The 15924-nt window shown below is 32.5% G+C and overlaps 2 protein-coding genes and 1 pseudogene across 2 annotated transcripts in view; 2 read left to right on the forward strand and 1 right to left on the reverse strand.

The window, feature by feature from the left end:
- LOC107632701 lies at window positions 3046-4970 on the forward strand. The gene is made up of 9 exons (XM_021117195.1): window positions 3046-3287; window positions 3417-3638; window positions 3728-3828; window positions 3906-3990; window positions 4088-4165; window positions 4246-4332; window positions 4438-4575; window positions 4660-4781; window positions 4877-4970. Exons 2-9 carry the CDS (start codon window positions 3468-3470, stop codon window positions 4968-4970), a joined length of 876 nt encoding a protein of 291 aa, XP_020972854.1. The 5' UTR covers window positions 3046-3287; window positions 3417-3467.
- On the forward strand, window positions 6745-9592 carry LOC107632699 (annotated as a pseudogene).
- LOC107629958 (homeobox-leucine zipper protein HDG2) overlaps window positions 10344-15924 on the reverse strand; it is a 10957-nt gene continuing 5376 nt past the window's right edge. Inside the window, exons 7-13 of the mRNA XM_016332929.2 lie at window positions 15651-15752; window positions 15367-15567; window positions 15091-15265; window positions 14513-14784; window positions 13794-13889; window positions 11402-11821; window positions 10344-10797 (exon numbers count right to left, since the gene is read on the reverse strand). Coding sequence (XP_016188415.1) covers window positions 11417-11821; window positions 13794-13889; window positions 14513-14784; window positions 15091-15265; window positions 15367-15567; window positions 15651-15752 — 1251 coding nt within the window. The 3' untranslated portion in view covers window positions 10344-10797; window positions 11402-11416. The remainder of the gene's footprint in view (window positions 10798-11401; window positions 11822-13793; window positions 13890-14512; window positions 14785-15090; window positions 15266-15366; window positions 15568-15650; window positions 15753-15924) is intronic.

The raw sequence follows: 15924 nt of genomic DNA on the forward strand, positions 1-15924 counted from the left end.
GGTGATAACCGAGCCGTTAACATTACATTATCTTGATACCTTCTTATAAACTAGCATGTGAAAATATTCAAATTTCCAAGACTCCAACCATTATTTGATATGGTAAAATTCACTTAAAAAAATATAATAAGAACTAACTCTTCTCTAAAATTAAAGTATAACCATAATTAATATTAATATTGTCTAATGACACTAAATATTTAAATCAACACAAATAATACAATATTATGCATTAATTAGTCTAAAATCTTATGCATTTTAAACATAAAACATTAACTTATAGTCTTATAATAACTAATAACAAAATATTAAGATTTACAATATTTAAATTCCACATAAGAATAGCCATCATCTATCACTAATACACAAAATATTAATTGTGTATGATGATCGGGCCACCGGGCCGATTTCGGGTGACCCGAGTCATGGCCCGGACCCGACCCGAAATAATGATCGGGTCTATTTTTGAGACCTTTACCCGGCCCTAGACCCGATGAAATCACACCAAATTAGCCCCTAAGGTGTTCGGAACCGGGCCGGATCTTCGGGCCGAGCCGGGCCATGCACACCCCTAGTACCACCAGAAGAGTATATAAAACTAGAAATATGAAATCCAAAATAGTGTAAGATTTTACTTTTTCAGTTGTTGTGTGATGCTGCTATTATTGTATATGTTTAAAAGAATTAGATATCATGAATTATACTTGTTCACTTGGTTAATCTTAACGGGGGCTGATTTGTTGGTCCCAACCATCTTTAGGACTAACGTTAGTCCTTAAGGCTAATTTTTAATTTAAACCGTTAGATCATTTTAATATTATATCTAATGGTGTAGATTAAATATAAATTTATACATTTAATTTTATTAAATACTCCCTAATATTTAATGTTTTTACAAATAAACCTTTTCATCTTTCTCTTATTTTTTTTTTGCAGATGTGTCTCTTCTTCTTCTGATTTTCTTCTTCTTCTTCTTCTTCTTCACCACTGCAATGAACCCAGCACTAACAGCAACTACCAGGGTCTGGATTTGTCTTCCTCTTATTATTTGTTTTGCAGATGGGTCAACATACATATACAGAGACCCAAAAAAAGAAGAAACATGGAAAAAAAAGGGAAAAAAGTGTTTGCTGAAGAGAATGGCCTCAAAGGAGACCCACGACTTCCAACCATTTGTCAAGCATCAGAGTTGTTCCTTACTTCCCCAAATAAGGTTTTCATTTTTTTTTTCTTTTTTTTACAATGTTTTTATTTTTATATTTTTTAGAATAACATAAAAAAATATTTTATTGTAATTTCTTTAATTTTTTAACCTTCTTCATCAACAGATCTATGGCTGTAGCTGTTTGGGTTCATAAGATGCTTAGAAATCTGAAATTGATGGTGTACCGCACAAAAGATCAATGAAAAGACATGCATGAGACCAACTATAAGCTAATAGAATAAATCTAGCCATAGAACAAAAAAGGTCAGTAAATAATCTTGCATTTTTCTTAATGTTGTTGAAACTTATGGTTGAGCAGGACATAATTGAACTTTGTTAATTGGAGGGAGTGAGTGAAGGATTATTGATGAATTTTTTTTAATAGCTAATTGGTGTTAAAAATACATTCATGAAAATACTCATATCTCTCTAAAAAGAGTTACTTAATGATAATAATTGAACTTATTTAACAGGATAAATATGTATGATGTCAATTTTTACTCAATTTAATGTCAAGTATGGTATATATTGTCCTATTTTATGCATCGAATAGCTTGTATTCACTCATAGATATTGTTTGTATGCTTACAGAGAAAATGATTGTGAAACTAATGGAAAAAATCATGCAAATAGAATCCTAAGAAGACTATTTATAGCTTAAAATATGTTCATACCACATAGAAAATAATGTTAGCACTATGGTTAGGACAACAATAAAGAAAAAGTGATTTTACTAGAATTGAGTGAGAAAATTTGTATTAAAAATTTGAATGCCTCTGGAAATAGTCGTGATACATATAACATGTGCTTGTATAATAAGGAAACTGTCAGAGTTCTTTCTAAAGAGTTCATTAATGAGAAGAATCAAATCTCCTTATTTATGAGTGAAGGGTGTTTTCTTATATGGTAACTGCGTTAATTTTAATAGTTAATTCATGTCTTCATGAAAAGTCCTAGAAATATCCCTGATTGCTTTAAAATTTAGCTTATAAAAAATATAGAGTTGGTTCAAACTTAAGAAATGGCTCAAATATGATGAAGATAACATATATTAGCTCAAATAAGTAATACACATGCATATATACATTAAGTCAAGTTATGATCCAACCGGTTAAACTAGTATTTATTCAAATTTTACTTACTAATATATGGATCCAATTTCTTAAACTATTAATGAGTTTAGCTCAAAGGAGCTCACAGAGGCAGTTCCAATAAATTAAACTTATGAGTTAGCCAAACTTATTAAAATAAATGTGTTAAAGTAGTTTTATATTTTATAGTAGAGTAAAATATTTTTTACATATGTGAGTTGAATTTATACTTGAGTTTAAAGTAGAAAAAAGAAATTACAATATTCATAAATTTAGTGTGTTGTGTTGAATTTATATTTGAGATTAAAGAAATTTTTTTTTTTATATATGTGATGCCTTGGTGTGAGATGGAGCAATTTATGCCGAGGAGGCATGAGTTCTTTAATAATTGGGATGTCAATAAAAGCATGGAACCATGAGTTAAGCTTAGGCATTGACTCTGCATCAATAAGGTTGATGGCCACAACTTCCTCAGCTATTCCAATCCAGTATGGAAGTCACCCATAGAAATGTCCGCAAAGCCAATGTTATCACTTCCAAAGAAGCGTTTTCCCTCAAGTCCAATTTCAAGCCTCTTCAGATTCTCTCGAGCTTCTTCTGCTGCCTTCTGTTGCTCTTCTCCTACCTTGGAAAACGCTGCCACAACCGTTGAATTTATACTTGAGATTAAAGTAAACTTTTTTTTTTTTATATATGTGAGTTGAATTTATACTGCAACTTTCGTAACCACCCTTTTTATTTTTTATCCACCATTGAGAAAGAGGTTGAGATGCAGCCCCGCACAACTCGACAATGATGTCACCATTGATATCTCTGATGCCGAAGATGATGCCACTATATCAGATAAGCATGAATCGGGGTTGTCTCGGGCATCACAATCTTCACGACTTGACAGCATTAAAGGAAAGTGCATTGTCAACCCTCAACTTAGAACCAAGGCTAAGTCTACAGCTTTCCTTGCCAGCAATTACTGCAGGACATTGCCGACTAAGGTAATGGAACCTTGGTTATTGAAACTTTGTCTTCAACTATTTTTTACTTGCCAGCTTAACCTCAAACCTCATTGCATTATTTTTACCTAAAAATTGGATGGATTTCATATTCTAATGGTTATTTCACAGGTTGAATCCTCATTGACTCGAGGAAAATTGCTCACCTCCCCTTCTCCTAATATGCGAGTTGCTAAGATGACAAAGACAGGGGATGCCACATTATTTTCTGTTCCACGTCGACTTCCTGCTCAATCTGCTGGTGTGCCTTGCCTCCAAGGTGAGAGGTCACTGCCACAAGGCTCTAACTCTAACCAAATGGAGAAATCACGTTACTATAATGCAATGATTAAGGTGACAATCATTGATTACTGGTTTTGAATTGTCATAATATGCCACTTTGACTTAATAAACCCTAAAATGGAGAAGTCTTTTTTTTTTAGGCTTTTAGGTGCAAATTCAGACCATGTGCTAAAATGCAGTTAAAGTCTGTTCAACTTGAAGGATTAGCATATGCATTTTGTGCAAGCATTGAAGATCCAAGGTGAGTTCCTCTTTTTCAGCTCACACTTGTAGGATTAGTGTTGTTGAACTATCTTATATGAAACATCTGAATTTCAGTGAGACCATGATTAATGTGGATGACACGATAGTAACTAGGGAAGAACTTGCTTGTCTAGCTCCCGGAAGACCAATCTCGGACAAGGTACCTACACGGCTACACAAGCTGTTTTTTGCATGTATTTTTTTTTTTGCTATGAATATTTGTCTCCAGCCATAAATTGCTTTACTCTCATTTGTAGATTATCAAGCTTGTGGTAATGAAGGCCACATGGGACCAAGCAAATAAGACTTTTTGGATGCTTCCGCCATCTTTTGCGGTAAATATCATGTTTACTTATATTACTTTTCTTTGAATTATGCGTAATTCATTAGAATGAGATCTCTTTAATCCTTTTAGGTGGAACATTTTATGGGACATTCACTGGATAAAATGAATGCTACCTATATATATCGCTTTATGCCTGTCGCACCGGATCTTAAATTTGTGAGTGCATGTGAATTCTTTAATGGATTAATTTATGCAAAACCTCATTAAATCTAAATTTACGAGTTTAATGTGAAATGACCCACACATAACTATCCGCTGTAGATTTATGTGCCAATTAAGGAAGAAGGTGACCACTGGTATCTTATGGTCATTAGCTTATTGGATGGAAAATTATATCAGTTTGATTCTAATCTAAATGATGATCAAGTTGAGCCAAGACAAGAAATTATGAAATCCTTGGTGAGGTGTCCTTAATCCATTTCTTTATACACATGTAAAATAATACATGAACCTTAATAGTCTTGTCATGAATATAATTTTCAGGCTTTAAAATTATCAGATATGGTAACTTCTGGTCATTACCTAAAAGGTGACATTCCTGAAAGAAAAGATTTCATGAACTTTGATGTGAAAGAGGTTAGGGGGGTGCCCAAATGTCCTCAAAGGTACAGATAATTGCAATGAATCTTTTATATTCATCTTTAATTAAACCGATCTTTTATTGACACTAACATCTTTAATATTGCCACTGAACTTTTAGTCGCGACTCTGGTCTCTGGGTTCTTCAATGGTTATCTTCTCAGATTTTGGCTCCCTTTTTCTGTTTTCCATATTATAATATTTCTCTGGTCTAAATCCCTCACGAGAGCACACAAACAATTGCTTCACATATTCTCCTTTGCTATTTTTCCAAGTCTTACTTTTTCTAGCACCGAAACCAACAGATTTTGCATAATGGTTATAGAAATCAAATGCTATCTGAAGATTAGGAAAATGAAAACATTCCATCTCATGAGCACTTATGTTCAGAAAATCAACCATGGCAATATTTTCAATATCTTCTATTCGATATAATTCATCCACCTCATGTGAAAAATCATTCCCATCAAACATTGCTTGAAATTCTTGCTCCCCTAAATCCTCAGAATTCACAGCTTCCTGCTCAATTTCATCTTGATACATTCCTTGAAATTCCTCTGTATCATCTGACTCTTCTATCATCTCATCAAAGAATACTCTTTCTTCCATTTTATCATCCACTTCAAGATCCTACTTAGCAATTTTATTTGCAACCGGAAAAACATAAAACAAATAGTATTCTAATAAATCAAAGTGCAGAGACCATTAACATGAAAATAATAGCACTGTTCTGGTTCTATATTTTTTTTTAACTTATTAAATTCTAAAATAAGTAAAATAAAAGAAAGCGTTGAAAATGTAGAAAACAATCTCCCTTATGCTATTAAACTCAATATCGATTAAACAAACAAAAGGAAGAAAAAACATTAATGGCCAAGCAGAAAATATCGACAACTATGTACAAGAAACGGATTTAAATTTATGAAAAAATGAACAGGGAACCATTAATGTGGAAGGAAGAAGAAACTATGTGATAAAATACAATATTCATGCAATAGAGAGGACTTACCGGTGGTCGCACTTCTCTTGTGCCACTGTTGAAACTGCCATTGCTGCCTCCATTATCAGGTGCGTGCTCCATATGAACCCTAAGAGGTTTCAGGGTTTCTAGTATTTTGTTAGATTAGTCATTAATATAATTTTAATTGGCCCAACAAAGAAATAGGAATATGATGGTAAATGATTAATATTGGGTTATTCTTGTAATAAATAAGAGATATAGTACTAATATTATAATAATTGACTAAGGGTGTTTTTGTAAAAAAAAAAATATAATTGTGTTAGACAAACATTAAGAGGGACCAAGGTAAATGCCATAACTTATCTGGTCGCTGCCTTCTGTCTCATCCTTTTGCAGAAACTGTAGTCTTCTTCGTCATTGGTGACTGTACTCTGCTCTCCCAAGCAGCAAATCCAGGATGAATATGACTATTGGGACTCTGTCCCTTCCTACTGGAATTGCTTTTCCCACCCCGACAGATGTTTTTATGTTGAAGCCCAACCTATTATTGCATCTTAGTTCCCTTGATTATTACCAGGTATGACTTTGAGTTATTTTTCTTTGTATTACCTCCGAGTTATTGATTCAAGTGTTTGTGTTTTCGATTATTATTGGTTATTATTTGGACTGAATTACAATAGGTATACAAAGAAATAAGTCACTAGTATGAAATACAAAATACAAATATACATTGAAAATAAATTAAATAACACATGGATTTATACATTGTTGCTTGATTTTGGTATACAAATAGCATTTTTGCTGAATTGCGGGATCGTGTACTGAAAATAACAAAATTGTCAGCCTTATTTACGTTTCTTGGTTGAGATTCTAAACAAAAAGTGGATAATTTCCTTTTGTTTCCTTTTCATAGTTTTCTATAATCTAATGTTAAACTGGTTCGTCTTCAAACTGGCAATATCCCATTCTGGCTAAAGTAATTTACTTCATTGAACATTGTTCTTAGCTTTTATTTGTGACAAATGCAATGGTTACTGCCAATTATGTTACAAAAATGCATTTGTGTTCCTGTTTTTGTTTATCAGTACAGTAGCGGTAAGATTAGACTTCCCGTGGAGACTAGAATTCAATTGAAGAAATGTTTTCGATGTAAATTGAAAGTCAGGGATGAAGTGCCACAAAATGCTAATTTTCCCCGGCAATATGCAAGAAAAGAAAAGAAACCTTTTTCGACGCCCATTGTTGAGCTGCGACGAGCAGCTAGGGAAAGGCTAAAGATGATGAAAGGTCAGCCAAGGAAATCACTTCTCGACCCCAAAGAATGGGTTGCTTGTGAAGAGCCTTATACCAACTGCTTACAATGTGTATAATGCAAGGATCACTTTAATTAACAATTTGAAGAAGTTGCTCAAAGTAGTGCCGGTGCATGCTTGTGAGTAGTTATCCTTGGTACCTTATCATACATTCGGCTAATGTGGAGTTTCTATGATTATAACCTCAATTTGATATGTTTTCTTTGTTATTGATAAATGCGATAATAGTAATACAAACTGATGTTGTTGTTTGGGGTCATGTGACATTTTTGTTTGCTTAGTGGTTTCTTTTACAATTTCTTTGAAGTGTTTCATAGGTCACAAAGCTTTTCATCTTCACCACATTTTAGCTTTTTTAATTGTTTTATCCTTAGTGAAATTTGAATCTAATTTCATACTAGCAATGCCACATACTATTTTTTTGAAAAGCAAATAGTTTATATCTTCCATTTTCAACAGAGGAAATTTGAATGCCAGATATTTGCAACCCACAGTTTGGTGTAACTATTATAACTTAATGAAAGCTATATTATAGACTTCATGTAAAATTTACCTCACTTTACCCCTCAATCAAAGATACCCATATAAACAATGCCAGTTTTCCACTTGTTTGCTGCTTAAAGTCTTTCATGGTAAGCATGCTGCCAGAGCCCAGGATAGGTAATTCACTGATGTAGGTAGGTTAACTTATGGTAGCATTGTAAGATTTTCAGTTGAAATTTAAATTCTGTTATATATTGAGCACAAATAATATATTCATGTACATTTTCAAGTGAGCACATAAGATATAGTAAGGACAAATTCTAGTTACTAGCTAACCTTGCAATATGGTATTTGTGCTGACAAACTAGCTTGTTGCTAACTCGTTCTGATTTACATGAGAAAAATGTCAAATCTTCCTGTAAAGTTTATTTTCTCTGTTAAAACTTGGTGCATTATTGTCCATTATTTATACAAATAAATGTGATTTAATGTCTGCCACAGCAAAAGTATTGAAAATATGATTGATTGTCCTATAGTGGTAGGTATCTGAAAATTTGTATACTGATGCAGGTGGTGCAGCGAAATCCATGTAGGACCTGTTGGACATCCATTTACATCGTGTAAAGGTGCACAAGCCAATCTTCGCAAGGGACTCCACGAATGGATGAAGGCACATGTTGAAGACATGATAATACCAATTGAAGCCTATCACCTCGAAGATCGACTAGGAAAGAGGATTCCTCATGAAGAGAGATTCTCTATCCCTCGAATACCAGCAATGGTTGAACTTTGTATTCAAGCTGGTGTTGAAATTCCAGAATTTCCCACCAAAAGAAGAAGATAGCCCATAATTCGGATTGGGAGAAAGGAATATATTGATGCTGATGAAAGTGAACTGCCAAATGAAACCCCAGCAGAACCGTTCAGAGGTAGTAGCTCCATCGAGCAACGAAGAAATCGTTGCCCTTGCCGAGGAAACTCTCCAGGCATGGGAACGAATGAGGAAAGGTGCTAAGAGATTAATGAGGATGTATCCTGTGAGGGTGTGTGGATATTGCCCGGAAATCCATGTTGGTCCCCAGGGGCACAAGGCTCAAAGTGGAGCACACAAACACCAACAACGCAATGGGCAGCATGGTTGGCAGTCTACAATTCTTGATGACTTGATCCCACCAAGATTTGTTTGGCATGTTCCTGATGTAAATGGGCCACCCTTGGAACGAGAGCTAAAAGATTTTTATGGGAAAGCTCCTGCTGTTGTGGAACTATGCATTCAGGCTGGTGCTGATTTACCGGAACAATATAAATCAACCATGCAACTCGATGTTGGGATCCCATCAACTATGAAAGAAGATGAGATGGTAGTTTGAAATGAAATATACTTGTAAACAAACAACTGGTGTTTGGTGTACACTACATAAATTATGCCATATGTACATGTGTTTTTATCAACCAAGTTTAACCAATTTGTTCCAGTTACTCATTGGTCTAGAAAAATAACGAAATTGTTTTTTGCTTTTCTTCATTTTTTATTAATTAATTTTTTTTTCTGAAGATGTTTTTTCTCTTTTTTTTCTTTCTCATATTTTGTTATTTTTACAAAATAATTTTATGTTTCTTATGGTGTTATTTATAACCGCAATCTTTTTTACTACGTTTTCCGATAAGGGCCTCCACTTTTGCACAATAAGATAGTGTCTCGCCATCATTCAAGGACTTCTGAGTAACGCGTGAGAATAGTCTTTCATAACAAAAATGGAACCAGAAAATAATCATGGTCTATGTCGATGACATTGATACTACATTTCTTAACCCAGTCAGGTGATGTTCCAAGAATTTTAGTCCCACACATTTACCCAAGACTTTCACAATGAGTGTGGCTTGCCACGGCTTGCACCTTTTATCTTTTGATATTGGATGTTAGGACAAAAATCAAAGAGTTTATCCTTCATGACTGCAACATCCACCTCCTTATCCCATCGATCTTTCGGATGAGTCATCTTCACCTCTTCACCTACATTTTCGTACGGATCAGCATCACCCCCTTTGGAGGAACTTGGCATGGACAGTAGTGAGTCTCTATAGGAGGCTTTTGGTGACTCTTTTTGGCCGCTTATCAACTCAATAGATAGGAATTTGGCATCACGTATTTTGACTTTTCGTGCTCCGTTGAATAAGGTTCTTTCCTTGGTTGAAATCATAGGAGAGCTTTCGTGCGGTGTTATTGTCCGACTCTTCTAACAATAATGTTTTATTATAATAGATAGCTATACATGTTAATTTGGCAAATTTTTTGTTAAATTTCATTGGCTGACAGTATAAAATACGTGATAAAATCATATTAATTACAAAATATAGAAATTAATTACAAAATCCTACGTCTATAAAAGTGATATCCTTGAATCAAGTAAGACAAAACAAGTTCTAAATGTAAAATCATCAATGCAAATAAGATCGTATTTCTCACAAAGCCACAAGATCGAGCTTCTCCGGATCTGGCGCAAGTGTGATTAAAAATTTAGGGGCGTTTTGGAACTTTATATTGATGAATATGACTAGACATATACAACTAAATTGAGAAACATAATAATCCAACTTTGACCAAAGTACCAAACCAAATATTAAACAGATTAATAAAATTAGTAAGAATTCTTGAGACCTTNNNNTTATATAGTGTAAAAAAATAAAAATTATTTACTATTTTAAATATAAAAAATATTAATCATCTAATATTTTTTCAAATAAGTTTAGTTTCACTTCTTTTTTACTACCGTTGGGCACACATTTAAGTCATCATCAATAACGAGTACTCAAGAGGGGGGGACCAGAAATGAGACAAAAAATTAAATGAATGTCAAAGCTCTCTAGCTACTTTGCATAATCGAACACAATGTCGATTTCAAAACCCATAAATGGATGAAAGAGGAAGCCTAGTGGTGCAAACTTGCCATCACCAACTAGTGGTAGCTTAGAGTGTCTACAGCAAAATTAAAAGTTAACACCAATTGAATATAATTAAGAACTAGCTAGTTACCCAAAAGGTTAATCCTCCCTAAAGCTATATTATAGAAGTCTTGGAAATGTTGAAGGACACTAATTAATTAAGGTCTTAGTAGTGTTTTTACTTTTTTTTGTCCAGGGAAGTCAATTCCCGAACCCGAGAAGGAATATCATGCAAGGTGCGTTCTTGACTTCTCCACATCATTCTGTATAAATCCCAATTTCCTCAACACTTCATCTTTTATGTTTTCCAAAATACCAATCATTATATCCTTCTTGTATAAGCTACAACACAAAATTAACCAAGTAAATATAACATAAAAATTGTAGAAACAAGCATGCACGGGATGAAGGGAATTTGATTAGTGAAAAAAAAAAACTCCTAAGGATAAATTATACTTAGAGATTCAAGGAGGTTAAATTCTTAACAGAAACTCCTAAGGTTAAATTATACTTGGTGTGTTTACTATCGAAAATTTGTTTAATGAAAAATGATGTAATAATATATCTTACGGATCAAGAAAATAATTTAAGTATTATTTGTCCTCTAAAATGTTAATTGACAAAATCTTTTTTTTTTCGTTATCTTTTTTTTCTTTTATTTGCGTTTTATAAAATAGTTTAACTTTGATGTGCTAATAATGTAAAATATTTTACATAATTTTCAATCACATTTATTTTTTTATAACTATTTACATAGTAAAAACAAAAAATAGTTAATTTTTGTTGACGTAGCATGATATAATTAGGTGTATGTATAAATCTATTCTTCACAGAGAATGCATCAAAATTAAATTTAAAAAAAGAAAAATTTCTAAAGTCAAACATCCATATCCAAAAAAATGTTAAAGCATGTAATGGAATGAAGGTGATAGAGGTAGAGGCTTACCACATGATGATTCAATCATAGTGAAGCAGGATCACCAGATAAAGAAGCCTTGATTCTCTCAACAGTGCAAGAAATAAGACTATTAACGGTTGCAACTGACCCAAGAGAAAGCTTAGCCGTTGGAACTGAATCAACCAATATTTGGAATGCAACCGTCAATAGAGAACCACCTCCGCCACCACCGCCTCCGCCAGTAGGGCCATTTGTTTCACCACCAATGCCGGTGCCGCAGCCGCCAGAACTTCCATCGGGGAGGATGGCAAATCCTGAAGGAAGAAGTGCCACATAATCTGGGTCCCCTCCATTCAAAACCACATTCATGGCAACAATGTCCACAGGAGCATAAACTACAAAGGAGCCTGTTGAATCTGTGCAACTCTCTTGTAGTATCAACATGTTGCTCTGGCTTGAATTTGCACTCTGCATTCATCATCGTAATAATATTTTAATTTACTCATACTTCACTTGCTTTAACTAAGACACACGGATTTATATATTATAGGATGTTTCCTGAAATTACAGTCTTCAAAAAGATTGGTACCCACAAAAGATTAAATCCTAAATCATCTACTCCAATTTGGGTAAACAACTTAAATAAATTCTTTTAAAAAAAAGTTTATACTTTAAGAACTTTAAGTTATTGTATTTGGATTTTTAGTTATAGAAGTATTTATTTAAAAGTTGTAACGTTTGGATAAAGAACTCAAAAAATACAATTTTTTTACACAAGAAAATTTTAAAATAACGATGATAACAAATACTTTTCAATATTGAATGTTTACTTAACCTAATCACTAATATTACAATTGTTTAGGCAATTGATTCTTTATTTATTTTCTTATTAGTTCTATTTTTTAGACAATTAGTTTTTACCACGTAATATCATTAAAAATTGGTTCTTCTACTTTACCTTCACCCATAACGATATTTTTGTATGTGGTGAATAGTAATAAAATTTTAATTCACAATAACCTTAATGACAATGCCAAAAAAAGATTGGTACCCACAAAAAATTAAATCCTAAATCATCTACTCCAATTTGGGTAAACAACTTAAATAAGCTCTTTTAAAAAAAAGGTTTATACTTTAAGAACTTTAAGTTATTGTGTTTGCATTTTTAGTTATAGAAGTATTTATTTAAAAGTTGTAACGTTTGGATAAAGAACTCAAAAAATACAATTTTTTTACACAAGAAAATTTTAAAATAACGATGATAACAAATACTTTTTAATATTGAATGTTTACATAACCTAATCACTAATATTACAAGAAAGTATAGGGAGCCAATGACCTAAGCGTACAATGTGTACAATGAAGGTTTAGAAAGTATTAGAGATATGATTATTAGTGTTACATTGTCATGTCAGGTTACGTTTTTGGGATGAGTGGTTTCAGGACATGGTATTAGAGTTTCAGATGGTTATCTTATTCTGCATAGTATAGGTGATGTTCAATTTATTCATAAACCAAAGATTTAGCACATTGTACACATTGTACACTTAGGCCATTGGCTCCCTAGCATTGTTTAGGCAATTGATTCTTTATTTGTTTTCTTATTAGTTCTATTTTTTAGACAATTAGTTTTTACCACGTAATATCGTTAAAAATTAGTTCTTCTACTTTACCTTCACCCATAACGGTATTTTTGTATGTGGTGAATAGTAATAAAATTTTAATTCACAATAACCTTAATGACAATGCCAAAAAAATTATTATGTAGTTAGCATTTGCTATTTTATTGTGTATGATATGGTAGGTGAACATAAAAAATAAATATAAAATGTGTGTCAATGTATATTTTGTTGTTATTTTTTTTATTTTTTTACTCCTATTAGCCTCCTCCTTTATGGGGGTGATATGAAGAACTTGTTAATTTGTTATAACTAACCATAAAAATAATAACAAGCTATATAAAAATAAAATCACACGTGAAAAAAATAAAATTAAAACTTAGATTTCATACTGCACACAATTAAATACAAATTTAATAATAAAAATAGAGTGGTAAAATGATAAAAAAATAACTAAAAGAAATATATGCAGTATGTAGTTTGTTTTAAAATGATGGTGGAGAGTTAACACACCAATATTGTTTGAGGGTAAACTGTAGGAGATTCGAACCCACAACCTCTTAAATGAGTATGAAAAGACTATGCCATTTGAGCTATTATTCATTGGCAACATAAATTACACAATTATTTTAAAAGAAAAGATTCTTTGTATGTATTAATATTTATTTAATTGAATTTCTTTTGGAGAATAAAGTTACATATATCCCGATGATACCCCTATAATCGAATGCAGTATGAAATCCAAATTAAAATTATATATTCATAGTGCATGAAAAATAGAACTCATAAAATAAGAAAAAAAATGTATAGGATTAACTCACATTGACTCTAAGTAGCGACACACAATTTCCGGTATCTCTTCCATTTGCAATGTGCGCCATTTCTTGCACTGCTCCACCATTTGAAAGAATATCCCACTGTAATTTTCAACAGGGTAAGAAAGTTAAAACCGCAAACATGAACATAAACATTTAAGTAATAATTTAATAAAAATAGATAGATAAAATTTCTCTATCTGTCAAAATCAATTTATAACAAGGCTGTGTGTGAAAAATGGGATCCTTTTGACCCATGACTAAAAAGTTAGTCAATGCATTGATGTACACTTCAATTTTTGGTAATCTGAATAAAATCTATCCCAAGCACTTGTGGTTTGTGTAAAAAGTAAAAACCAGATAGGCATTTCCCAAGAAAAGGAATTTATCTTATTTAGAAAAGGACCTATTTATTTTGAAAAAAAAATAATGGAAATATTAAAAAGATTAGTGTCTATTTTTTTAAATATCTTTTATTATATCTAATTCATAAAAAATATTATTTTAAAGATTTAAATGTAAAATATTTAGTTAAATTATGAATTATTTACCATCTTAACTAATTCAATTTTTATTATTTTTATACATATTTAAAAAATAAAAAGGTAAAAATTAATAGTAGTGTCTATTGATATGCTGGTAGGATACAAGGTTAATGAAAAATAATAATAATAATAAAATAGTTTGATACTTTGAATTGTTGATTAACATATATGATCACATACCTCACTTCTTGAATTCTCATCACGGAGGAAATCAAAGGCTGTTTTGGGAGGAACTGGAAGCCAAAAGGAAGTGGCAGCACTTAGAACAATGCCAGGTGGTCTTCCAGGATCATCAACGCTCTTTCGTGTCATGACTCTGACATCATCGACACCTGTCCCATTCAGCGTTGTCCACGTGTGTGCTGTTGACGCACTCACTCCACCACAAAAGCTCATCACCATTCTCTCTGCCAGCTTCAGCATACTCTTCCTCCCTTCTTGGTTTGTTATCACTAATTATTAACATCATAACATATTTTTATCCACGAATATTTAGAATAATAATATGTGTATTTGTGAGAAAATAAAATTAATTTTATATTTATAAAAAACTGGATTTTTTTTATAAAACGAGCGTTGACAGAATTAGTTTTATATTTTGTGAAAAAATTTATTAGTGGTCAAAATAATCTAAATATTCGTAGGTAAAAATAGCAATTTATCTTTTGATAGATATACATAGTTAAGTAATATAAAAAAGAAGTAAAAAAATCCAGCAAAGTAGGGATGTAAGGAAATCAGTGTTTTTTTATGAATACCTCCAACATCTACGGTAGGAACGTTTGTTGCCATGGCACTAGCAAGCCTCTCACATTGTCTATCCAAAGTTGCAACCCAACGTTTTGCACCAAATGCATGCCCAGAGTTTACAAGCTGCTTGTAAAGGTTAGGAACACCTCTATCATCCACTTCCACATGCTCAACCCATGTCACCTAATGTCAAATATTAATTATTAACAGCTGTATTTTTATACAAATACCAAGAATATTATTTGGTGTACCAATAGTATTTATTTATTTTTTTTTTGAATTACCTTAGAATAACCATTGGGCATTTCATGGATTAAGCAACCAGAAGGCCTTCTTCTAGATCTTGGAGTAAGACCAGGGCGCAAATGATCCAACGACACATCCACCACTGCCCAACTCCCATCTACATGCTGCTTACAATATCTCACAAAATAGCTCTCTCGAGTTGGCACAAGTGGAGAAGGTACTTGTAATTCTGCACTCATCTGCATCCATACATGCATCATCATTCATTTCATATTCAACAAGATACTCAAAACTTAGTTACTTACTTATTTAACATACATACCACTTGTAAGGCACCATTGTAGTTCCCAGCAACTCCTGTTGATAGCACTTCTATAGTTATAGCTCTTGAGACTATACCAGAGAACATTGTCGACCAATTGTTCTGAAAATAAATGTGCAAAGTCTGAGTCAAACATCAAAAACAATGGAAGCAAGAAACAAGCCCTAATAAATATCATCAGAAATGCTAAATGTAAATTACAATCTATCGTATATTTATGTATAAATACATAAATAATTTAATTTATTTATAACATATATTTTATATTTTAATA

The sequence above is a fragment of the Arachis ipaensis genome, chromosome B03, assembly GCF_000816755.2.
Source record: "Arachis ipaensis cultivar K30076 chromosome B03, Araip1.1, whole genome shotgun sequence".
Taxonomy (NCBI): Eukaryota; Viridiplantae; Streptophyta; class Magnoliopsida; order Fabales; family Fabaceae; genus Arachis; species Arachis ipaensis.

What these genes read in the sequence shown, in the direction of transcription:
- LOC107632701 (XM_021117195.1), top strand. Translation starts at nt 3,468, where the DNA reads ATGCGAGTTGCTAAGATGACAAAGACAGGGGATGCCACATTATTTTCT. An exon ending in GAAGACCAATCTCGGACAAG is followed by an intron (nt 3,991 to 4,087) that starts GTACCTACACGG and finishes TCTCATTTGTAG; the next exon opens with ATTATCAAGCTTGTGGTAAT. An exon ending in AAGAAATTATGAAATCCTTG is followed by an intron (nt 4,576 to 4,659) that starts GTGAGGTGTCCT and finishes TATAATTTTCAG; the next exon opens with GCTTTAAAATTATCAGATAT.